At 37.9% G+C, this 25,831-nt stretch overlaps 1 protein-coding gene across 1 annotated transcript in view; it reads right to left on the minus strand.

The window, feature by feature from the left end:
• Nucleotides 1–25,831, minus strand: part of nr3c2 (nuclear receptor subfamily 3, group C, member 2) — a 125,681-nt gene that overhangs the window by 20,977 nt on the left and 78,873 nt on the right. The window contains exons 4-5 of the mRNA XM_073842774.1: nt 6,043–6,159; nt 2,781–3,095 (exon numbers count right to left, since the gene is read on the minus strand). Coding sequence (XP_073698875.1) covers nt 2,781–3,095; nt 6,043–6,159 — 432 coding nt within the window. The remainder of the gene's footprint in view (nt 1–2,780; nt 3,096–6,042; nt 6,160–25,831) is intronic.

Consider the following 25,831-nt stretch of genomic DNA (forward strand, 5'->3'; position numbering starts at 1 on the left):
GTTCAAAAGTTTACATACTATGTTGTTACCTGAATGATCCTCAGCTGTGTTTCTTTAGTGACAGCTGTTCATGAGTCCTTCAGGTCCCACAAATTATTTGGTTTTTCAGCATTTTTGTGTATTTAAACCCCTTCCAGCAAAGACTGTATGATTTTGAAATCCATATTTTTACACTGAGGACAACTGAAAGACTCCTATGCAACTATTACAAAAGGTTCAAATGCTCACTGATGCTCCAGAAGGAAACACATTGCATTAAAGGTAGTATCAGCGATTTCAAGCCTGAAACATAAAGTGTCACTTTCAGCTGACCTTTCTTCACGATCCGCTCGCTGCCTGCCCCATAAATTGTCTGTAAAAAAAAAAACGCGTCTCTGTGGTCAGCCTAGGGTCCGAGATATGCCACAGCAAAACAAACAGTGTTCCAACCAATCACCGTCAGGGGGTTGGTGTTGTGGACTTTCGTACTGGTGCAGGGATGTGAGGGAGGCAGAGCGAAAGTCCATAACACCAACCCCCTGACGGTGATTGGTTGGAACACTGTTTGTTTTGCTGTGGCATATCTCAGACCCTAGGCTGACCACAGAGACGCATTTTTTTTTACAGACAATTTATGGGGCAGGCAGCGAGCGGATCGTGAAGAAAGGTCAGCTGAAAGTGACACTTTATGTTTCAGGCTTAGAATCGCTGATACAACTTTTGAATTGGAAGATCAGGGTAAATTAACTTATTTTGACTTCTGGGATACATGTAAGTATCTTCTGTAGCTTCTGAAGGGCAGTACTAAATGAAAAAAAAAAAAAGATATTTAGGCAAACAAAAAGAAAAATGTACTCATCCTCATTCTGTTCAAAAGTTTTCAACCCCCGGATCTCAAAATCATAACGTGATTGTTGGAATAGGTTCAAATACACAAAAATGCTGAAAAACTAAAGAATTTGTGGGATTTTTTTCTGAAGAACAGCGGTTACTTTAACTGTTCAGGACAAACAATCATTGTGAATCATTCAGGTAACAACACAGTGTTAAGAATCAAGTGTATGTAAACTTTTAAACAGGGTAATTTTTTATAAATTAAACTATTATTTTCTCTTGTGGACTATATGTAAACATCTTTTATGTGAAATATCTTATTCAGGTCAGTATTAAATAAGAAATAACATGCATTTTGTATGATCCCTCTTATTTTGCTAAAATAATTAACATTTAGCAATTTCTGCAAAGTGTATGCGCATTTTTGACCTCAACTGTATGACAAAGGTGGAAAAAAAACATGACATGATGGTATGAAATATGCATACAAGAAATAGATGCAGATAGTGACATTGTTTGAAAAAAGCAAGTAAAGTTTTAGTACTATTCACTGCATCTGGCCATTGTAAAACAGTTTGAGGTTGATTCCTAGAGTGGCACAGAATTGTTCACAAATACAATTAAAAGTCTTGCCGTGTAGTCTGCACAATCAGGTTTACATGAATCACTGAAGGTTTCCATTCATTGTCCTGTTGTCAGAGTGAGTTAGCAATAGAGCAGACTGGATTCTCGCCAAAACTCACATTGAGAGCTATAAAGTCACCCACAAGCTATAATATAAGCCACATGAGGACACACTATAAACTTATCGGTGAAGCAGAGGCTATTTTTGGCTTGTCTGCAATAGGCAAATGCAGTATTGACTATAATGTGTCACACTGACAAATTAAAATTTCTTTTGTACAGTAGCTTTATCATTTCCAGGCAATCTCTGAGCGTCCCTTGTGTTCTCTTTTGTTATAAATAATAATTTCCCCTCATTATTCCTTTAGAAACTGTCCACATGTTGGTGAAACTACTGAGATTATTGTCAGTGTGACTTGCACTAACTCTAAGAACTTAAAAAAGAAATTCCAAAACTTAAAGTGTAAAAAGTGTCAAATACATCCTATTTTTCCCCATCAAATACTGTTTTTGACATCAATCACATGAAAAACACAAAACAATGTGGACATACAGATTAAAATAACTTGTAATTGGACATCTGCAAGTCATCACTTGTAGATTGGCTGAGCGTGTGATGCATTGACTGCCCAAAGCCTGCCTGTAAAAGTCTTTGAAACTCGGTCAGCTAGTTTGCCCTGGTGTGTTTTCAGCCTTCTATTTTTATATCCGGATATAGCAAGGAGACACCCTGGTATCAAATAATTGCAATACAGCAAATGACCGTCTCATAGCAAGATACCTTGAAAACTTCATTTGGAATGACAAAAACAGATTTTTTTCAAAATGATAATTAAATCCTAAAAAATTGTATAGGATCTTTCAATGTATAACACAGTAACATATGCTAGCAATTCTCAATTAATCAATTACTGTTACAGAAGACACAACCAAACTACTTGTGCACAACTGTTTTCAACATTGACAATATTAAAGGGGCAGTTCACCCAAAAATGAAAATTCAGTCATTAATTACTCACCCTCATGTCGTTCCAAAAGTCTCAGACCTTCATTCATCTTCAGAACAACATATTTTTGATGAAATCCGAGAGCTTTTTCGAGCCTGCATGCTGTACACAGCAATGCAACTGACTTGTACTTGTAAAATCCTGAAGAATCAGGTGTGGGCTAAAGACAGAGATCTTCTAAACTTGAACACAATTGTGTTTTGAAGATGGTGTCTGTACTATACCAAAGCAACAGACCGGTCAAGGATTGTATCAATATGACCTTATAGTTTCTACATTTATTTTAGGAGAAAATTTCCCTGCCCTTTGAAAACGCAGAAGACCTTGGAATTATACCTGGAAGTACTTTGGCCCACTTGACCACGCGGATCATCTGTTTGCCGGCGAGATGGTTGAGGCTGGTGAGCAGGTGGTCGGTTGTGTCAGGCTGTGTGTTGTCATAGCCCGCAAACACCACTTCAGGCTCTATGAGCTCCAGGACGCTACACACGGACGGTGACAGAAACGGTGCTACCGGGACGTGGGGGACGAGAGCATTGGCCGAGCTCAACTCTTTCTCCGAAGTCAAAAACGGAGGCCCGTCCTTTGAGTTCTGTAGGGAAGAGTCCTCGCTAACACTCTTCATCTTTCCCAACTTCTTTGACTTCCGTGCTGAGAAATAACAAACATATATTATTTTAGCTGTTCGCTTAAGCAGCCCGTTTCATTTTATGAATAATTACAATTTATGTTAAACATTGAAGGTCTTATAATGATTTATAAGAGAGATAAATAATTTGAAATGAACAAGATATTAATGAAAAGACCCCCAGTGTAGTCTTGAAGCGGTGTTCCTACAGTTTTTCATATCTGAAATGAGCTAAAGCTGATAGAAGTAATTATTCAAATAGAGATGGATCTTATAGCAGGGATCACAGTTTAAATCCCCGCTGTATAGATGTGACCTCTTATGTGGTTCAGGAGGATGCTGTTAATTGGCTATGTGAGTGTTCCAATTTGATATTAATTGCAAGATTCCTGTGCCAGCAGATTTTATATCACATCAGTAAGTGAGACTGAAGGTGGCATATGTGTTAGTCCCAGTAAATGCTTAGATTTTATACTCTCGACAACTTTCAAATGCATGCTCATTTATCATTTTTTAATCAAGTACATATACTCTTTCTCTCCTGATGAAAAATTATTAAGTCTATTATCAGAACAAAAACTGTACAGTTCTCCATTTTCATTCATATGACTTTTAGCCTAAAAAACTACCTAAAAGACAGAGGTTTTGAACCTGATTCAAAGAGAAGTGGCAGAATAATAAGTATTATTAAACTCTAATGTTATATATCATCCTTGCTAATGTCCTGCAGTACTTTCATTTTTCATTCCACATTGGAACTTAATAAAAATGTAATTTAATATTAATAACGTAATGTATATTTTAATATTTGTTAGTATTGTCTTTAAGATGCATTTATAAGACGGAATGAACAAAAAAAGATACATACTGTATTACTTAGTGATAACAACTGGTTTGAGATTAACTATATATGTCACATACAGTCAAACCAGAACAATTTTAGTTTTTTACTAGTGGGTGAAGAACACTATAGTTCATTTATGTAAGTGAGGATAGAAAAATACAGTAAACTGTGACATATTATACCCAAAAGTTCTTTATTCAGTGGACTGCCAGTAAAACTAATACAAATTTGATCATGTTTTGCTTAAGTGTTTTTTTATTTAATTGCTAATGTGACCTTTATACACCACAGACTGAACAAAATTAAGCATTGCTTGGTAACTGATTAACAAAGTATTGATAGTTGTGTAAATATTGTCATACTAACAGTTGTCTAAATTTTTGGTTGATTGTAATCCATTAAATACCTAACAATCAAAGTTATCTGACATTATCAAGATGGATTTGCTCTGACACAGTTTAACTCTGAGTTCTTGTCATATTTTATTACCATTTTCTAAACTACATTAATGTGAGAAATGTTGAAGGTTTCTGAATAAATTTTGGTTTGACTATACATTTTTGAAAACTGTAGTTAGTCACTTGGGATAGTTCACTCAAAAATGAAAATTCAGTCATTAATTACTCACCCTCAGGTCATTCCAAACCCGTAAGACCTTCATTCAACTTTGGAACAAGAATTAAGATTTTTTTTTTTATTAAATCTTTCTGACCCTGCATAGACAGCAAGGCAACTGACACATTCAAGGCCCAAAAAGGTAGTAAGGACATTCTTAAAATAGTCCATGTGACATCAGTAGTTTAATTATAATTTTACGTCGCTACCTGAATGCATTTTGGCCACAAAGAAAACAAAATAACGACTCTTTTTAACAATTTCTTCTATTCCATGTCAGTCTTCGACGTGATTTCACTAGAGTACCACGATGTGTTCATGTGCATTCCTCTGTTTTGCAAACAAGGCACAGCACATCCAGGTTCTACGTCAGAACGCCGCTGTGGTATTGTCGTTAATATGGATCGAAGACTGACAGAGAGGAGAAGAAATGGTTGAATAAAGTCATTATTTTTGCTTTCTCTGTGCACAAAAAGTATTCTCATAGCTTCATAAAATTACAGTTGAACCACTGATTTCATTTAAGTCCTTACTACCTTTCAGGGCCTTGAACGTGTCAGTTGCATTGCTGTCTATGCAGGGTCAGAAAGCTCTTGGATTTCATCAAAAATATCGTAATTTGTGTTCTGAAGATGAACGGTCTTACAGGTTTGGATCGACATAAAGAATAATTAATGACAGAATTTTCATTTTCGGCATGAACTATTCCTTCAAAAATGTGAAATGACAAGTCATCTGTCAAAACTCATTTACTGTTTATTTATTTTCATTCCAAGGGACATTTTTAATGAAAATCGTGACTAGCAAACATCAGGGCAACACTAGTAAGACGCACACTCTCCTTTACCACAGAAATGGAATTTAGAAACCCAACCAAGTAGAGATAGAGCTTTGATCAGAGTTGGCCAAATAAATCATGTGTTGTAATTCTAGGCCCATTACAGATGAACATGATGAAATTTCACATTTTTTTCAGCTGGTATTTGCGTTTTAATGTGCTGTTTTTTAAAAGTTTGCATGGCTGTAGTGACGTACAGATAAACAATGTTTGTTATCATTATTTCTATATCTTCAATATAATAATAAGATGTCCCCAGTCAGTGTGGGTAGCATTTTTTCCAAAAACAACCATAAGACTTCATCTGTATTTCACTCGTTGTCTTTTTGAAATCAACCACCTTGGTCATTTTTTTTCCAGCTCACCGAGTACTGATCAAATTGTGTTGCAATTATATTGAAAGCCCAGATGTATAAGAAGCATATTTCAATATGTTATTTTAAGTCACTTACCTTTGATAAATAAAAGAAAAATAGAAAAGATTTCGTTGTAACATTGTAAAAAAGGCAATCTCTCATACTGTAACATTCACAATAACATTTGGTGTTTTTTTTTTATATATATATTCGGGATATGTTTCTTATATTTTAAGATTAATGATCTCAGGTGTGCCAATATAATTGTTTCATATTTCACAACAGTTTTTAGTCCCAAAGTAAGTAAATTCAGTTACCCCCAAGATTCATCCCAGCTTGTAGACATTTCCGTACTCTGCAGGCTGGACAATTTTTCCGCCGTATCTTGTCAATGATACAGTCATTCCTCCCAGCACAAAGGTAGTTGTGCTGACCTGCAGGAAAAGAAAGTGTTTAAGATCTCTGTAAAAAGTCATTTTTTTTTGTAGGAATTGTTACAGAAATTAGAAATCAGTTCTCCCATGGTTTGTTTATAGGACTGTTAATTAACCAATTAATTTAGTATAATCAATTATTAAAAATGACATAATATATGCATTTTCTGTGGGGGCTTTTCTAAGAAATTTTGATGTGTTTTGGTTAATCTGACAAATTAATTAGAATGCGATGTAATTAATTTAACAAAAAAAAAAAAGTGACCTTCACAAGGACACTGTGATGCATTCTGGTCCTCGTGCACAGTCATCCCTTTGTAAGTATACGACGCAAAGAAGACCTGTCTTACACTTTACTCCCCTGCACTATTATCGTAGAGGACAAATGAGCCATCCCAAATAGTGTTTCTGAGTGTGTCATGGGTTGGCTGATGTCTTGGCGCGGGACGCTTTGACAGAGACCGTAACTGCCTGAGAATCCCTCATGCGCTGCCTTCCTTGGCCAAGGCCACAACTCGTGGAACGATCTCTCGTTTCGGAGCACCATTCCGCTCCACTGACTCGCCACACACCCACGCGCTCCACAGGCCAGTGCACGGCGCCGCAGGGCCGCATCCAGGCACTGCGGCCATGTGCATCGCTTTCTCTTTCTTTTCCTTTCCCATATACCACCCCCTCTTCCACTCATGCATCATGAGAAGGACTTCTCAGCTAAACTGCACGGCACTGGTGCTACTTGCATTATGTGAGGGCGCTTTCCTTTAGTGCTTATGGACCATGTGGCTGCAGACAGGCACAATGAGTGTTTTCTGTGGAGGGGAAAATGTGCAGCGAGTCTGTCTAGAAGCTGCCAAAAAAGCCCGGGATCTGCAAACGGAGCAACAGCAGCTGTAGCCTTGCCACTATTTCTGGCTAAATCACATGACCCCTTACATAAGCCCATTTTTCTTGCTCTAAAAAACAGTAAACTGCGACACAGGAAACACAACGAAGCCCTCCTCCAACTCACCACCCAAACACAGATGCAAATCAGATCTGAAATCTGTTCGGCTGACTCTCGGGCCCCTTCTGACCACTGTACGCAGCTGCCCCACAAGTCCTGTTAATCATTGTCCCAGAAGCATGTACACATCGACTGTACCATACTGTGTTTGTGTATAAGCGCATATATGTGTATGTGTAGGTGTTTATGTACAAAAGCAGCAGAGAGACTGTTTGTGTACATAAGGATGGAAGGGTAACTTCAAGTATCGTAGCGTTTCAGCACACTGTAGTTCGTGGATCTATATCGGTGCTGTGTTTATGTGCATTGGCTTAAAAACTCTCAGCAAGTGCATATTATGGTCTATCACAGTTGTAGTATTTTATCTCCTAGTTTAGCTATTGTTTTCTCAAAGTTTAGTTTAGAATTTTATTGTGTTTCCAATGGGAATGTTTTTGCATGCCTCTAGGGTGTGTTTACACTTGTTATTCGGTTCTCTTGGTTCTTTTAGTTCAGGCTCAAAAAGGAAAATGATACATTTGGTTCGCTTGGTGTTCACAATGTCATTTTAACACTGAACCTAAACAAAAGACATAAGAACACAGACACAATCTGATTGGATGACCTATATGACTTATATTTTGTGAATAATATCCAAAACTGTTTTGCGCCAAATGTGCTTGTTGTATGTGTGTACATATGGTGGTATTTTACTGCTTTGTAACTCACAAAGAGCTTATAAAATCTGTAAAAGAATCAAAAGAATGACAGGAATTCCTACATTGCACACAGAGATCTACTGTAAGGAGATGCCAGTTCCACTGTACTGTAATGGCCAGCAACATAGGCTCATTGGAAATATGCGCCTCTATATACCTATATGTACGAATCACTGCAGTTTCCAGTTGAAATGAACACTAGAGGTGGTAAAACTCCAACAGATTTTATTCTTTATATATTACTTGCAGAATATTATGTTATGATTTTAGAAAACTGATACTTTTGAACGTTGTTGTCACACATACAGCTTCATATGCATGAGTTTTATAATTCAGTAGGTTTGCTAGGTAGCTCACATGATACGGCATTGTGCTTGAGTGATGAAGAGCTCCGGTACGAACCCTGTGAAACTACGGTTCGACAAAACAACTCAAATCCGCATGAGGAAATTAAAATAGCACTGCTGCATCAACAAATGCATTTTTATATCACTTTTGCATTTGTTAACACTACTGTATTGGGTAGGTTTAGAGTTGGGTTTGGTGTAGGGATATTTCCAACTCAATAGAGCAATAATCTTTAGCAACACTCCCTGGATATTTGTATACTGAACAAGTACCTCAAGCAGCATAATAAAAATGCAGCAATGCATGCCTGTACCGACGTAATAACGTAAACATGCTACGATCACATATTGAATGTGTGTTTTAGCACCACTCTCTGGAGATTTCACTTTGAAACTGTGCGAAACGTGCAGTAAGGTGCGTTATTACGGTGTTGCAGAAATTTATATAGAGGGACATATTTTGATGAGCTTGGGTTGACTATAGCTCTTATGATGAGAAGAACTAAGTATGCAAAACATACTGGTTTTTTTTTAGGGTTGCACATCCTGTTTTTGTTTCATTTCAATGCCTTTGGTCTATATTGCATTCATACATCAGTCAAACCACGCCAGAGTTTGTTTGGAAGTTGACCAAGATCCCCTGAAAAGCTGGTTCTTACTCTGCTTGTTTAGTACAGATCAAGATTCGGATGGCAGCGTTCACACTAATTTAAATTAATTGCACTAACAAAGCCATCGCACCAGAGTGTGTTTCAATTTAACCAAAGAATCCATTTTCATTTTCTTTGGTGAGACTTTAAGTCAGATAGAGATTAAAGGGATAGTTAATGCAATAATGTAACTTTAGTCATAATTTCCTCACTCTGATATCATTCCAAACCTATCTTTTTTTATATATATATGCAGAACACAAAAGGAAATCATTTAATGAATATATACAAGTTCTGTTATGAAACTCTAGATTACACAGACTAATGGGTCATTAACACAAACCGATGTTACTGACAGTGTTAAACTACTTGGCACAAGCTGATTGTTTCTTGTTGCATATGAATCCATTGAGCATGCTGTTTTACATTTAAAAGGCTGGTTAGCATTCACTAGAGCATTTCGCAGTTCCTCTCAAATCCTCTCCCTCCCCAGCTCCACCTGTATAGATATTCTACGGGTTATTATATATGCTATTTGTGCAGCAGCAGTATGTCTTAAATACTCACAACACCATATCGGTGTATGTATTGGCAAATACATTAACATAGTCATATTACCATGCTAAGACTTCAGATAGTTGTCATGATAGAACTGTTTGCTTGAGTTTAGGACAATGGCAGTACATTGCACTGCAAGATTGGTTTGATGCATTTAGGTGAAAAGAATAATATTAAAGCCATTTTAAATGTCAATTTTGTGTGCGTCATTCCACCCTTCACACTTCAGTCCAGTAGGTAGAGAAAATGTCACTTATCTGTGGGAACATTTTTGCAAGATGCAAAATACATACTGCCATGTACGTTTCATGACATATTTGATGTTAAATGTTTTTCTGGTGTTTCTATGCACCAACAAAAGTTTACCACAATTATTTGACTGTCAAAAGTGCTATAATATTGGGTTGTTTTTCACCAAAACCACTCAGAACAATTGTAAAATGTTCAGAGAGCCACATACTGTAGATTTTTCTTGAAATCCCTGAGTGCTTTATTAAGCGTTAAAGTGAGTCGCAATGTACAATATTTGTACTGAATTCACTGTGTGTGTTCTGCAGAAGAAAAAAAAGTCATACAGGTTTGGAATGACATGAGTTTGAGTAAATTATTTTTCATTTGGGGATTAAATCATTCTCTCCATTCATCGTATTTGTAAAAAAAACATTCTGTCAGTTTTACAGTTTTACTCCTGAATCTTTTAGCCCTATTTAGCCTGAAATTTTCTGGATCCTTTAATCCAACAAATTCATCTCCTCGTACACATTTTACCACATTCCATTAGTTCCCACAACCTCCCTCTTATGCATCAGTGTGCACAGAGTTTAATACTACAGCTGAATTTGTAATACTCATACTATTTCTGCCGTATCACATCAGCCTAAGCGTTTGCATGCGAAGAGCCAACATGGGGCTTCCTGTACGAGCTTCTGTCTACTTTTAGCCAGCTATGTCATTCATGATAGAAGGATGCACTGAAAACCTAGCCTGTCAGCTTAGTAATGAAGCAGACGTTTAAAAGGAAACTCCCTGTGAGATGCATGTAATACAATATTCACATCTTTCTTCATCTGTTTTCAACTGTCGTGTCATTTCTGGCTTTAGCTCGGACACGTGAGCATCTCTTTTAAAGCAGTTTTCCTTACGCCAACTCTTCAGATCTGTTTTCATGGCAATACAGTGTCATATATCTAACCCACATTTAGACTGAGAGGATTAAGCCCTTTTCACATTATCCGTTAGCTGCAACATGTAGCACAAACAACAACAGAAAAACACAGGCCGATGGCATATGAATCAGCATCCACCCAGTTTTTGCACCACATACTTCAAATCTATTCCACACACATGTGACTCACATCATGCTGCTATCAATTGTTATTGTGAATGCCATTTCTGCAACTGTAAACTTTATTTTTAAGCTATAATTTAGTAAATATTATTATTATTATTGCCAGGGGCAATATTTCCCCCTGGAATTGATTTCACTGATTCATTAGGGCAATTTATTTTTTACCCAATTACTTCAATCAATATTTTAAACTGTTGTCAATAACAATAGACTGTTTAAAATCTAAATTATAGCCTACATGTAAAAAAAAAAAAAAAAAAACAGGAGCTCATAGAGCTGCAATATTACGGCAAAAATCATTATTTGTCTTTATACTGCAATAATGATTATTACTATTGATACAGAAAACAATATAAAATGTTTTTGTTTTGTGTCTGCGTTTTGGGTATGTCACATTCTGGCTTCACAGACATGTTGGTCCATGGCATTAGTCAGCTATAGCGCAAATTATTTTAAAAACTCCAGTTATAATCACTGAAGCTACAAAATTAATCTTTTATTTACATCATATTTGCACTGTGTTATTTACATTTTATGAGGGAGTTCGCGAGCATGCACACTCATCACAGCTCTCTGATTGGCATGTTTTCAGTGCTGACTAACCTTAAGTGACCTTTGATTGGCCAATGCATTCCTAAATTGAACAGAAATGCATTTGATTAGGCATAAGGCTCAACGCTGCACTAACAGTGCTTAAAGAGGTCATCGGATGCCCATTTTCCACAAGTTCATATGATTCTTTAGGGTCTTCATGAAAAGTCTAATATACTTTGATTAAAAATTCTCAATAGTAGTGTAAAAAAACACCCTTTTACCTTGTCAAAATCAACTCTGCAAAATTTCAGCTCATTTTAAGACATGGCCCCTTTAAATGCCACGAGCTCTGCTCGCCCCGCCCCTCTCTGGGATTATGTTTACCTTAGCCGTATTTAGCCACGTTTAGCTGCATTTAGCCCCGTTTATCGGCGAAACTTGCTAACTAGCACATTATTAAGGGAGAAGTCCGGTGTGATATTGACCTAAAGTGTGTTGAATCATGATACCGAGTGTGAACTTACATTTCATAGCTCATCTCGGCTTGTCCCCTGCACTCCGAAATCTGGTGCTAGTTAGCCGATGCTAACAACAGGTTGTCGTTGAGGGTGCCTCAGTCATCGGACTAGCCATGTAAATAAATCACTGTTTTACACCATTTACGAGGCACAAAGTACCTCCACACTTCATTGGTAGACTTCCAAGGGCCCTGACATTTAAAACGAGACATTGAGAACTTTGAAAAAGCACTGATAGTTTATTTACAAGAAGATTTATACAGACAGTATCTTGAGGAAATTTACCGTTCGCCGCCATCTTGAATTTAGTCGAGTGACGAGCAGGAAGGAAACTAAACTACTACTTCATAAAACTCAGTAGCTTCATCGTCCGACATCCTTGCAATTGCCAACTGTCTGCACTAACTCCAGTCCAAAAGTAACGCGAGTACTCACGTGACTTATCAAGTTGTAGTTTCCTTCCTGCTCGTCACTCGACTTATCGTGACTAAATTCAAGATGGTGGCGAACGGTAAATTTCCTCAAGATACTGTCTGTATAAATCTTCTTGTAAATAAACTACCAGTGCTTTTTCAATGTTCTCAATGTCTCGTTTTAAATGTCAGGATCCTTGGAAGTCTACCAATGAAGTGTGGAGCTACTTTGTGCCTCGTAAATGGTGTAAAACAGTGATTTATTTACATGGCTAGTCCGATGACTGAGGCACCCTCAACAACAACCTGTTGTTAGCATCGGCTAACTAGCGCCAAATTTCGGAGTGCAGGGGACAAGCCGAGATGAGCTATGAAAGGTAAGTTCACACTCGGTATCATGATTCAACACACTTTAGGTCAATATCACACCGGACTTCTCCTTTAAGAAAGGCCATTTGCAAAGATGCATTAAAACCCCTTATACTCACTTCTGCTGTGGGTGAAGTTGCATCAGGAACAATTCGCACGAAGATAGATGCTTACGTAGATCGGGATTGGCACTTTCCATTTAAAAATGAAAGTAACGTTAATCCTCTGCGTCTTCAGCGGCTTAGATGTTGGTAGTAAATGACTACTGCTATGTTCATTATTACATCCAACAACAGAACACTTCAATCGCTCAATTAGAGTCTTCCTCTACACCCAAGTCGACACAGTGAGGATCGTATTCGGACTGGTTCAGCTCGGTGAGGGCGCGTCTAAGGTAAGGCGCTCATGTCAATCAAATGTATTTCGTCACAACAACAAGAAGCTAAGAATGAACTGATTTTAAAAAAGGGATATTACTTTTAAAGATTAAAAAAATACCACTGGGTGGATTTTTATCATTGTAGGGTGGTTGTGTACACAAACTACCAACACACATTAATGTTCAAACAACATATAAAAGTTAGTTTTGCACCCGATGACCCCTTTAAAAACTTGTAATTCTGCGAATTTACACTTTTCATTCATTTTCACAGTTCATTAATCATGGCAGTCATGATACATTGTTTAATTGTGCAGGGGCATTTTTTGACCCTTTCACACTTGTAGTTTTGTTCGTTTGGTTCATTTGGTCTGAAACAAAAAGGAAAATGATACATTTGGTCCTGGTCCAACAGTAAACCTAAAGATACCAAACCTAAAGGCATAGTGATATGTTCACAACCTGATTGGTTGGGTTGAATGACGGCCTATATTTCGTGACGGAAATAACCGAACACTCCAAACAAACACATCTAATGCCATCTGCTGGACTAAGCGCAGTCATTGTTGCATGTATACGATTTTATTTTCACCACAAAGAGCTCATAAAAGGCGCTTTACCTCCTCATTGCTCCACGTTTGCGCTCTGCTTATTTTGTCTTGGATATAGCACTTGTTCCTTTCTGGAAATCATGTTGCATAGCATCGCATCTTGTCATTACTTCCTGCATTTGCGTTTAGAAGAATTTGGTCCATTTTGCGTTCATATTTCATTTGAACCGCACCAGAGTTTGTTTGGAAGCGGACTGAGACCCATCTTTTTAGCGGTCTCCGTCTGCTTGTTTGGTGCGCACCAGGGTTCCGATGGCAGCGTTCACACTTACTCAAACAAACCACACTAACAGAGCAATCACACCGGAATTGGTTTTAATGGAACCAAACATGACAAGTGTGAACACACCCTTAATCTATGGAGCATTTTTGCCACAAGCTTTCTTAAATTTTTGACTTTGATTTAAGTCATATTCAAAGTCTCATGTTTAATTCAATGTGCTTGTCTTTTTTTTTTTGTGGAATTATATGTGAATTTTACGAGCACTTTCTTAGTAAAATTTGTTTCAAAGTACATCTTAAATCAAACTTTTCAGTGTATAAATGGGTGTTTACACTGAGGTGACAATACAATTTTCCAACCTGATGTCATGACGAAAACATACCTGTGGGAACTTTTTCACAAGACACAAAATACATACCGCCATGTACGTTTCTTGATATATTTGATGTGAAATGTCCACTGAGTGGTGCTAAAAGAGTGTTCATTAATTTCCCTGGAACAGACGTGAAATGTCCATTGAGTGGCGCTATAACTCTAATGCTCTGACGTTTTCAAATAACGAACCATCTGCACTACACCTAAACATACCCGATAAATGAACAAAGGGAATTTTACGTAAAAACCGCAATCACAAGCATGCTGTTTTACCTTGTTTTTCGATCTTGCAACTTTTAGCTTTTTCATTGTGCGTCATGATTTTCACGGGATTCGTACCCATTCCGTGCCGGCTGAGCTACCGAGCAAGCTTGTTATGTCCAGAAAGTGAAACATATGGAGCTGTAATCTTAACTGTGTACAAAAATGATTACAAGTGGCCACTGTTTTACCTCCTCTAGTGTTCATTTCAGTTGGAACTGCAGTGATATGTACTTCTTGCAGAAAAGTTCTAACAGGTACGCTTTTTGCATGAGACCAGGTAGCAACTTTCAGTGACTTCTGACACCATGAGTGATAACAACAGCTAGTGATGCGACAAAGTTGAGCTAAACTTGACAAGCAATGGAATTTCATATACAGCCAGCTCTGTAACCTCCAGAGATTTAATCCAAATGTAAACGCCCTTTGAGTCAATGACATTACCAATTCCGATTTCTGAAGTAAGACATTAGTTTATTTCTGCTAAATATGTTCTTAATTGGTGCAAACTGCAGGTCTTATTTTCCGTGTTCAGTCTTCAGAGGGATTATTGCATGAACTGACGCATGAGAGTTAAATTACAAACCAAAACGCAGCTGTAATCATTTATGAAAATACATTTTTTTCCAGTTTCCTCTCATCATTTGTTATTTCCACACATGCACTTCCTGCACTTTGCAGTCCTCTGCTTTCCTGATAAAAACTGTATCTGGTCCAAGGTTGAAAAGCTACTGCTTCATCTGTATACAACGTCAAACAGTGCTGTAATTTCCAGTGAAGAAAAAAAAGTGTTATGTATTTCTACTGTATATGGAAATTATTCATTTTCTCTCAGGTTTTGTTGTGCATTAGGCTTAGGGCTGCCTTCAAGGCAACATCCAGATAAATAAAGCCAGATTCAGAATTACTTAACGTGTTTAGGACGATAAATTGATACAGTAAGAAGCAGCTTTCACCAACTGACCAGAAAAAAAGCCTTTCATAACCTCAACCATATCAATAATACATGGTCACGACCCATGTCCCAAAATATATTGATGCTGGAAACACAGATGCCATAATCTGATAGCCGTCATCCGATTTGCTTAAACACAAAGGGTGTCTCATTTTGCATTGATGTCAAAGAACAAAGGTATCACCCAGAAGGCGGAAGAGATGGCAGATACTGAAAGCAGCGGAGCCGTAGGCAAACACAAGAAGGTTATTTGAGGTGAGGAAAAAGAGTCTTACATGTCCTGTTTAGTGGACTGTATAGTTGATTGGCCCTTTACTACTCCTGCATGTCACTGACCAATCAAAGCACTCTTGAGTTTTGGTATATTTCAGTATGTGTGCCTGTCAGTCACAAGCATGACAAAGTGGAGTTTGCGGAGTTTTACTTTTTGTCATTAAAAGCATATTTCAAATTCATCATTAGGGCTATAAATAAAAGTCATTTCTGTATCGAGAAAAAAAAACTTATAATGTGTGTGTGTGTGTATCTATAATGTGACTTTCTTATTTTCAAATTTATTTCACAATTGCCTTTTTACACTAAGATGGAAATAAAGTTTATTTTTCCCTCTCAAGGAAATCATTAAGTGTACTGGGAATTTGTACTTATGGACACAGGTGCTACACAGTCTTTTTAATGAATCTTTATTGTTTCTCCTCAAAAAAAGTTTCTCGCTCTTTAATACTGATGCATGTTTCTTTTCCAAATACACAATACAAAAATAATGGTCATTTAGACCAGTTAAAACTCTTCAGTATATCACTGAAATTTTCATTAGTACTATGTTACCCAAGTCACAGAAAAGTTTTAGCAACGCCTCTGAAAACTTAATTGTTTTATAACAGTTTAGCCAGTTCACTATGAGCCTGTAAATGATGAGTTGTGCAGGACTGACACTGAGTATCATTAAACATGATGACATGCCAAGACACTGATGGCTTTTGAATAATAAGCATCTGCTGAGCTGTCTGGAAAAAAATCTCTGCACAACCCATATGGAAATCACAGCCAAGATACAAACTGTGGTTAGGGAGTTTGAAAACGGACAAGTGATGGGTGAATGTGTTGATGATAGGAAAACTGTAGATGAACTGCATCAAACATCTCACATACTTTACTAGGCTCTTATAAATTTGCCAATTAAGTAAATCTCAAACTTTTAAAACCTCGACGGCATAGCGGTTTATGACAAGTTTACATATGTGCAAATAGTCTGTTTAGTGGCAATAATCAGAATAAGAAATTACTCGGATTAAGACATACTTTTCCACATCCCACAACACAAAATCTTAAACTGAAATGCAGTACAGAACTATTTGCTGCTGTTGTTTTTAGTTGCTTGTTTCAAATGCAAAAAGATTGCCTGTTCTAGAATATTGGGCCTTTCTAATTTTGTCGAAAGTGCTTCAAGGGATAATTCACCCAAAAATGATCAATTCTGTAATCATTTACTCACCCTCAAGTTGTTACAAACCTGTATGAGTTTCTGTCTTCTGTTGAACACAAAAGAATATGTTTTCAAGAATGCTGGTAACCAAAAAGATCTGATAGCAGCAACTGTTTGGCTACAAACATTCTTTATAAAAAGGAAATGATAACAGTAACACAGTTTTCATTTTTGGGTGAAATATCTATAAAAATGTCTCTATTCCAGTGTTTTTGAAAATCAATAATATGCATGACAGTCATATCCAGTAAAACTGTGAGCTTCAACTCTATTTCCTGAGCTCCCCAGTTTTTAAAGCTGTGCGTGAGCGTAACTTCAGTCAGTGAAGGAGAAAAAGAAATGGTGAAAGTCTATATATGCCTACATGCTGCGATTATGGTTACACTTATTATGAGTATAACACATTAACTGCCATGATCACATTATGAGTGTGACTATAAACACATCAAATGTCAAGATAAACTCTTTTGTGTTGAAAAAGTGCTGTGGTGGAGTTCAGCAGGGGCAATGTGCAAACAATATTTGGCCTGAAGGTGCAAACAAAATAAAAAAATATTGAGAAAATCGCCTTTAAAGTTGTCCAAATGAAGTTCTTAGCAATGTATATTACTAATCAAAAATTAAGTTTTGATATATTTATGGTAGGAAATGTACAAAATATCATGATCATGGATGGAACATGATCTTTACTTAATTTCCCAATGATTTTTGCCATAAAACAAAAACCTATCAATTTGACCCATACAATGTATTTGTTAGCTATTGCTATAAATATACCCGTGCTACTGATGACTGGTTCCAAATTGGCCACCAGCTCTGGCACCAGCACTGTCGAAAAGGAGTGAATACATGCCTTTATAAAGACATCTAATACAGGAACAGCTACAACGCGGTAAACGTTGAATGTGAATTCCTTTCATTTAGCTTTTTAGCTAAATTGAATTAGCTAAATGAATTCCTTTCATTTAGCATTTAGCTTTTGTCCCTCTTTAGCTTTTCTGGTCCCAAACCCTCCAGCTAAACCAACACAGTGAAACCGGTCTATCTCTAGTGCCAAATGTAATAACAGATTCTCATAATGAAGGAACAAATATTTTAGTCCTCAGACTGAACAGCTGTAGAGCTCCTAATAAAAGTCTGTTGAGTATTAGTTGGTACCATATGGCCACTTCACACTATTCCCACAGAAACAAGTGTTTGTGCTGCTATTAGTTATTATTCAAGCAGCACAGGAACTACACAACAGAGGTTGTTAAGCACTGAGTGTAATATTTTCCTTTCACTATTTTTTTAGCATCAATGCCTAAGTTTAGTAGTTTACTTTCATATCAGAAAGAGCATTTCAGACCTTTCTGAACTGTGAAGGTTGAAAAAAGTCCTCTTCTACTTCTTTAAATATTAGTCTTCTGGCTGTCTTTTGCTCTGTTCCAAAACCATCTGAATGCCTACGGAAGCTGCATTTTAAAGGGCTCATTGGATGCAAAATTCACTTTTACATGTTGTTTGAACATTAATGTGTGTTGGCAGTTTGTGTACACAACATTACTTTCTTTTTTGAAAGGAAAGCGCAGATCCCGATCTACATACGTGTCTATGTTCATGTGAATCATTCGTGAGGCAGCTTCACCCATAGCAGAAGTGAGTATAAGGATTTTTTATGCATCTTTGCAAATGGCCTTTCTTAATAATATGCTAGGCAGCAAGTTTTGCAGCTAAACGCGACTAAAGAAAACATTACGGCTCATCATCCCACGGCAGAGAGGGGCGGGGCGAGCAGAGCTCATTAGCATTTAAAGGAACATGCAACAGAATAGCTCACTCTAAAAAGGGTTGATTTTGACAAGGTAAAAGGAGTGTTTTTTACACTACCATTGAGAAATTTTAACCAAAGTATGTTCCAAAGTAGACTTCTCATTAAGACCCTAAAGAATCATATGAACTTGTGGAAAATGGACATCCGATGACCCCTTTAAGTCGTCATAAAATCGTGACTGACACAGAGACAAAGAAATTGTTGTGTAAAGTCATTAGGGCCCGAGCACCGATGGTGTGAGGACCCTATTGAATCTGCTCCGTTTATTATTATTAGGGCCCGAGCACCGATGGTGTGAGGACCCTATTGGATCTGCTCCGTTTATTATTATTATTATTATTATTATTATTATTATTATTATTATTCTTCTCCAAAATGAATCGCATTTTAGAGGACCTAAACATTCCCGAAAACTCACAAAACTTTGCACACACATCAAACCTGGCGAAAATTTACGTCTGATTTGGGTTTCAGAAGTGGGTGTGGCAAAATGGCTCGACAGCGCCACCTTTAGACGTTCAGCGGTGTGCGCTTTCAGCTGTGATTCACGTACATGCACGGAAATCGGTACACACATGTAACACACCAAAACCTACAAAAAAGCCTCTTGGAGCAAAATCCGGAACCGAACAGGAAGTCGGTTAATATTAATATTCTCAACAAAATTTGTGTCATTTTTGCCATTTTCAGGCGTCGTACTTGAACGAACTCCTCCTACAGATTTATTCGGATCAACGCCAAATTTGCAGAGTCTAGTCTAAAGCCCTTTGTGACGTTAAATTGTGAAGATCTAGAGTTTTCATCGGAGGGCGTGTCCGTGGCGGCCTCGCAAATTTCGATGTTTCGCCATGAAAAAGGAAGTTGCTATAACTTAGGCATAAAATGTCCGATCTGTCCCAAACTTCACATGTGTTATAACACTCCTGACCTGAAGACATCTACATGCCTATATTCAGTTATAGTCATAGCGCCACCTGCAGGCAACAGGAAGTGTCATGCTGTACTCTACAACCAACTCCTCCTAGAGATTTATGCAGATCAACACCAAAATCGGTCAGTCTAATATAAAGGCCTTAGTGATGTTAAATTGTGAAGATCTTGAGTTTTCGGTAAAGGGTGTGTCTGTGGCGGCCTGACAAATTTCGAGGTCTCGCCATGGATATAAAACTTGTTATAACTCAGCCATAAAATGTCCGATTTGCCTCAAACTTCACATATTCGATAAGAGTCCTGGCCTGAACACATCTGAAGGCCAATATTCTATTATAATAACAGCGCCACCTGTTGGCAACAGGAAATGACTTGTATCAAACTCCTCCTAGAGATTTAATGAAGTCAACATTATATTTGGCCATTCTTATCTAGAGGCCTTAGAGATGTTAAATTGTGAAGATCTTCAGTTTTCGTTAAAGGGCGTGTCTGTGGCGGCGTGAGAAAGTTTGATGTTTCGCCATAGACATATAAGTTGTTATAACTCAGCCATAAAATGTCCGATCTGCCTCAAACTTCACAGGTTTGGTAAGAGTCCTGGCCTGAAGACACCTAAAGGCCAATATTCAGATATTATCATAGTGCCACCTGTTGGCAGCAGGATATATCATATCTTTCACTAACTCAAACATACCAAGGTCAATCTGCACCAAACTTCATATGATTGATGAAAGTGGTGGCCTGAACACATCTACATGCCAATAATCAGTTATATGCATAGCGCCACCAGCTGGCAGCAGGTAATTTGGCACATTTAAGTGACTTTGATCTATTTTTCCTACATTTACTGTATTAAAAGCATACTGCCCACCGTTTGCTGTGTTCCTAAAGCCACCGGTCGGCGGTGAGCCCGTGTGCGAGGGCCCGTTCATCGCTGCTTGCAGCTTTAATTATTATTATTATTATTAGGGCCCGAGCACCGATGGTGTGAGGACCCTATTGGATCTGCTCCGTTTATTATTAGGGCCCGAGCACCGATGGTGTGAGGACCCTATTGGATCTGCTTCGTTTATTATTATTAGGGCCCGAGCACCGATGGTGTGAGGACCCTATTGAATCTGCTCCGTTTATTATTATTATTATTATTATTATTCTTCTTCTTCTCCAAAGTGAATCGCATTTTAGAGGACCTAAACATTCCCGAAAACTCACAAAACTTTGCACACACATCAAACCTGGCGAAAATTTACGTCTGATTTGGGTTTCAGAAGTGGGTGTGGCAAAATGGCTCGACAGCGCCACCTTTAGACGTTCAGCGGTGTGCGCTTTCAGCTGTGATTCACGTACGTGCACGGAAATCGGTACACACATGTAACACACCAAAACCTACAAAAAAGCCTCTTGGAGCAAAATCCGGAACCCAACAGGAAGTCGGTTAATATTAATATTCTCAGCAAAATTTGTGTCATTTTTGCCTTTTTCAGGTGTCGTACTTGAACGAACTCCTCCTACAGATTTATTCGGATCAACGCCAAATTTGCTGAGTCTAGTCTAAAGCCCTTTGTGACGTTAAATTGTGAAGATCTAGAGTTTTCATCGGAGGGCGTGTCCGTGGCGGCCTCGCAAATTTCGATGTTTCGCCATGAAAAAGGAAGTTGCTATAACTCAGGCATACAATGTCCTATCTGTCCCAAACTTCACATGTGTGATAACACTCCTGACCTGAAGACATCTACATGCCCATATTCAGTTATAGTCATAGCGCCACCTGCAGGCAACAGGAAGTGTCATGCTGTACTCTACAACCAACTCCTCCTAGAGATTTATTCAGATCAACACCAAAATCGGTCAGTCTAATATAAAGGCCTTAGCGATGTTAAATTGTGAAGATCTTGAGTTTTCGGTAAAGGGCGTGTCCGTGGCAGCCTGACAAATTTCGAGGTCTCGCCATGGATATAAAACTTGTTATAACTCAGCCATAAAATGTCCGATTTGCCTCAAACTTCACCTATTTGATAAGAGTCCTGGCCTGAACACATCTGAAGGCCAATATTCTATTATAATCACAGCGCCACCTGTTGGCAACAGGAAATGACTTGTATCAAACTCCTCCTAGAGATTTAATGATATCAACATTATATTTGGTCAGTCTGATCTAGAGACCTTAGAGATGTTAAATTGCGAAGATCTTGAGTTTTCGTTAAAGGGCGTGTCTGTGGCGGCGTGACAAAGTTTGATGTTTCGCCATGGACATAGAAGTTGTTATAACTCAGCCATAAAATGTCCGATCTGCCTCAAACTTCACAGGTTTGGTAAGAGTCCTGGCCTGAAGACACCTAAAGGCCAATATTCAGATATTATCATAGTGCCACCTGTTGGCAGCAAGATATATCATATCTTTCACTAACTCAAACATACCAAGGTCAATCTGCACCAAACTTCATATGTTTGATGAAAGTGGTGGCCTGAACACATCTACATGCCAATAATCAGTTATATGCATAGCGCCACCAGCTGGCAGCAGGAAATTTGGCACATTTAAGTGACTTTGACATATTTCTCCTATTTTTACTGTATTAAAAGCATACTACCCACCATTTGCTGTGTTCCTAAAGCCACCGGTCGGCGGTGAGCCCGTGTGCGAGGGCCCGTTCATCGCTGCTTGCAGCTTTAATTATTATTATTAGGGCCCGAGCCCAAAAGGGCGAAGGCCCTATTGTTCTTCTAAGGGTTATTATTTTTTTTTTTTTTTTTTTTTTTTTTTTTTTCTTTTTTTCAACCTTCCGGGCACTTTTGGGGGCCTTAACATACTCAAAAACTCTTGAAAATTTGCACACACGTCGGAATCTGCGGCCATCAGGACGCCAAAGAGGCTGGGACCCGGGCGTGGTTCAGGGCCTCTACAGCGCCCCCTGGAACACAGTTTGAAAACTTGATGTACTGCGCACACATACTTGCATGTATTGATATGAAACTCGGTACACATATAGATCTCACTGAGCCAAACAACTTTTGTACTCTATGTCATGGGCTCCACGCAACAGGAAGTGAGATATTTAGGGCTGTTTAAAAAGCGCATGCTCTGGAATTTAACGTACTCCTCCCAGGAATTCCATGGGATTGTCACCAAACTCGGTCAGCATGATCTCAAGACATTGGGGACGCTAAATTGCGAGGAGATTTTTGATATCTCGAACGGTTTGGCCGTGGCAAGGCGACAAAGTTATGGCGAGAAATGAGAAACAGGAAGTGTCTAATAACTGTTGCACACATTGCCTGATTCTGATGAAACTTCACCAGTTTGTTCGTTGTATGATGCCGATTCCATAAATGTGACTATTATGAGTCAAAGTTATAGCGCCACCAACTGGCAGCAGGAAGTGTGTCATTTTCAAAATGCTTTGATATCAGCCTCTTAATTTTACTCGATTTTCTTTAAACTTCATCAAAATCATGTCAAAACACGGCCGATAAGAATATGTAAAGGGGTCGATGATAAATCGAATGCTGTTGCCATGGCAACATGTCAAACTTTAAAATTAGATTCCTGTCTTTTCGAGGCAGTTAACATGCTTAGAATTTCATGAAACTCAACACACACATCAATATTAATGATAGTTAGACACTGGCAAAAGGTCATAAATGGGCGTGGAGCAGGCACTCTATAGCGCCATCTTTTGACAAAAGTTGGGGGGTTAGTTTTTCCTACAGTCACTAAACTCTGTACATATATTGTTCTCATCAATTTGGACAACTTTCTAAATCAAACTCATTAGCTGAGACCAACAGGAAGCCGGCTATTTTGATTTGAATGTGGATTTTTGGAAAAATCAGGCTGTAAACAAATGCACACTACTTCTAAGAACAACCAGCTGTTCACACCAAACTTTTTTAGCATGAAGAGAATATTCTGAAGATGTTAAATTGCGACCGGATTTTGGATATCTTGAACGGTGTGGACGTGGTGATTTTTTAAAGATATAGTAAAAAATATTTTTATATCTTTAAAGTGCAGCATCCAAACTCTTTAAAACTTTTTTCACACAGAGATCTAATCATTCTGAGCAAGTGCTGGAAATAAAAAATGTATACAAGCTTCTATGAATTAAAGAAAATTTAAAAAAGAACTCAGAAACCTGCTGTCACTCTGGTGAATGTCTCTACAGTATGTGTGTGCGTTCAGTCAGGCACAGAGAAGCTCATTATTGCAGGGGGGAGGGGTGAGAGGCAGAGAGGGTGACAGAGTAGAGAGCCATCCTACAGACCATCTTTGAACAAAATGCACATACTGTATGTAGTGTAATTACATAAATATGTCTGATCTTTGAGAGTCTGATATTTTGAGAAAATATAAAGGGTCACTAAGTCTTTCATTGTTCATTTTTTGCAGTTGTTGTTTTTTATTTATTTTTTACTTAACTGTACCATGAACTTGTCCTATTCAGTCACATAGCAAAAGATTTTAAAAAATACAACTTTTTAGCATGATCAATTTATCTTCATTGATAGACAATATTTACATAGTGTTATTTATTGAATATAAAATCATAATAATAAAAAATTAAGACAAACTTTGACAACAAAACAAACGTTACTGTTATCTCTTCAAAACATCTGAAAACCATAATTTTAAGATCAGTTATATATATGTATCACCCCGTTAAAATACTCAACTTGATTTTTAAAGATATTTTGAAAGAATGAAGCGTTTATAGAGCACTTTATTGTGTATTGCTGTACACCCACATGAACTGTGTTCATGTTCATGTTAATTCACAGTACATAAACTTTATATGAATACTTTTTTTAGCTTAATATTAATTAACATTAATAAATGCTATTTATTTATTGGTCATGTTAACTGATATAGTTAATTTTAACAAATGAAACTGGATGGCAACATTTTATATTTTGTGTGTATGTGTCTGTGTGTTGATTTTAAAGTGTAACCCTTTCAATTCTGTAAACTTAAAATCCAAACTAGCAGAGGGTTACTGTGAATGCATGTGCCAACTGGGCACCGTCTTCCTTATTGATTCTTAGTTATGACAACAATTGATTTTATACAAAAATATATTATACAAAAATTGTACAGATAGGTAACAATGACATTTAAGCAGAAGTGGTGGATATAAAGGAAGCAATAATAACATTTTGCTATCATCATGAATTACATGTTCTTATTTGTAGCATACTGGTTCACAGTTGGCATCTATCTGAAGTCCTTGCATTGATTGCATTTAATTAAATCAACATTATATTTGGTCAGTCTGATCTTGAGGCCTTAGAGATGTTAAATTGTGAAGATCTTGAGTTTTCATTAAAGGGCATGTCCGTGGTGGCCTGACAAAGTTTGATGTTTCTGCATAGACATAGAAGTGGTTATAACTTAGCCTGAAAATGTCTGATCTGCCACAAAATTCACAGGTTTGGTAAGAGTCCTGGCCTGAAGACACCTAAAGACCAATATTCAGATATTATCATAGCGCCACCTGTTGGCAGCAGGATATCTCATATATTTCACTAACTCAAACACACCAAGGTCAATCTGCACCAAACTTCATATGTTTGATAATAGTGCTGGCCTGAACACATCTACATGTCAATAATCAGTTATAGGCATAGCGCCACCATCTGGCAGCAGCAATTTTGGCACATTTAAATGACTTATGACATATTTTTTCTATATTTACTGTATTAAAAGCATACTGCCCACCGATTGCTGTTTTCCTGAAGCCACAGGTCGGCGGTGAGCCCGGGTGCGAGGGCCCGTTCATCGCTGCTCGCAGCTTTAATTATTTTTTTTTTTTTTTTTTTTTTTCTTTTTTTCAACCTTCCGGGCACTTTTGGGGGCCTTAACATACTCAAAAACTCTTGAAAATTTGCACACCCGTCGGAATCTGCGGCCATCAGGACGCCAAAGAGGCTGGGACCCGGGCGTGGTTCAGGGCCTCTACAGCGCCCCCTGGAACACAGTTTGAAAACTTGATGTACTGCGCACACATACTTGCATGTATTGATATGAAACTCGGTACACATATAGATCTCACTGAGCCAAACAACTTTTGTACTCTATGTCACGGGCTCCACGCAACAGGAAGTGAGATATTTAGGGCTGTTTAAAAAGCGCATGCTCTGGAATTTAACGTACTCCTCCCAGGAATTCCATGGGATTGTCACCAAACTCGGTCAGCATGATCT

Source organism: Garra rufa, chromosome 6, assembly GCF_049309525.1.
Source record: "Garra rufa chromosome 6, GarRuf1.0, whole genome shotgun sequence".
Classification (NCBI taxonomy): domain Eukaryota; kingdom Metazoa; phylum Chordata; class Actinopteri; order Cypriniformes; family Cyprinidae; genus Garra; species Garra rufa.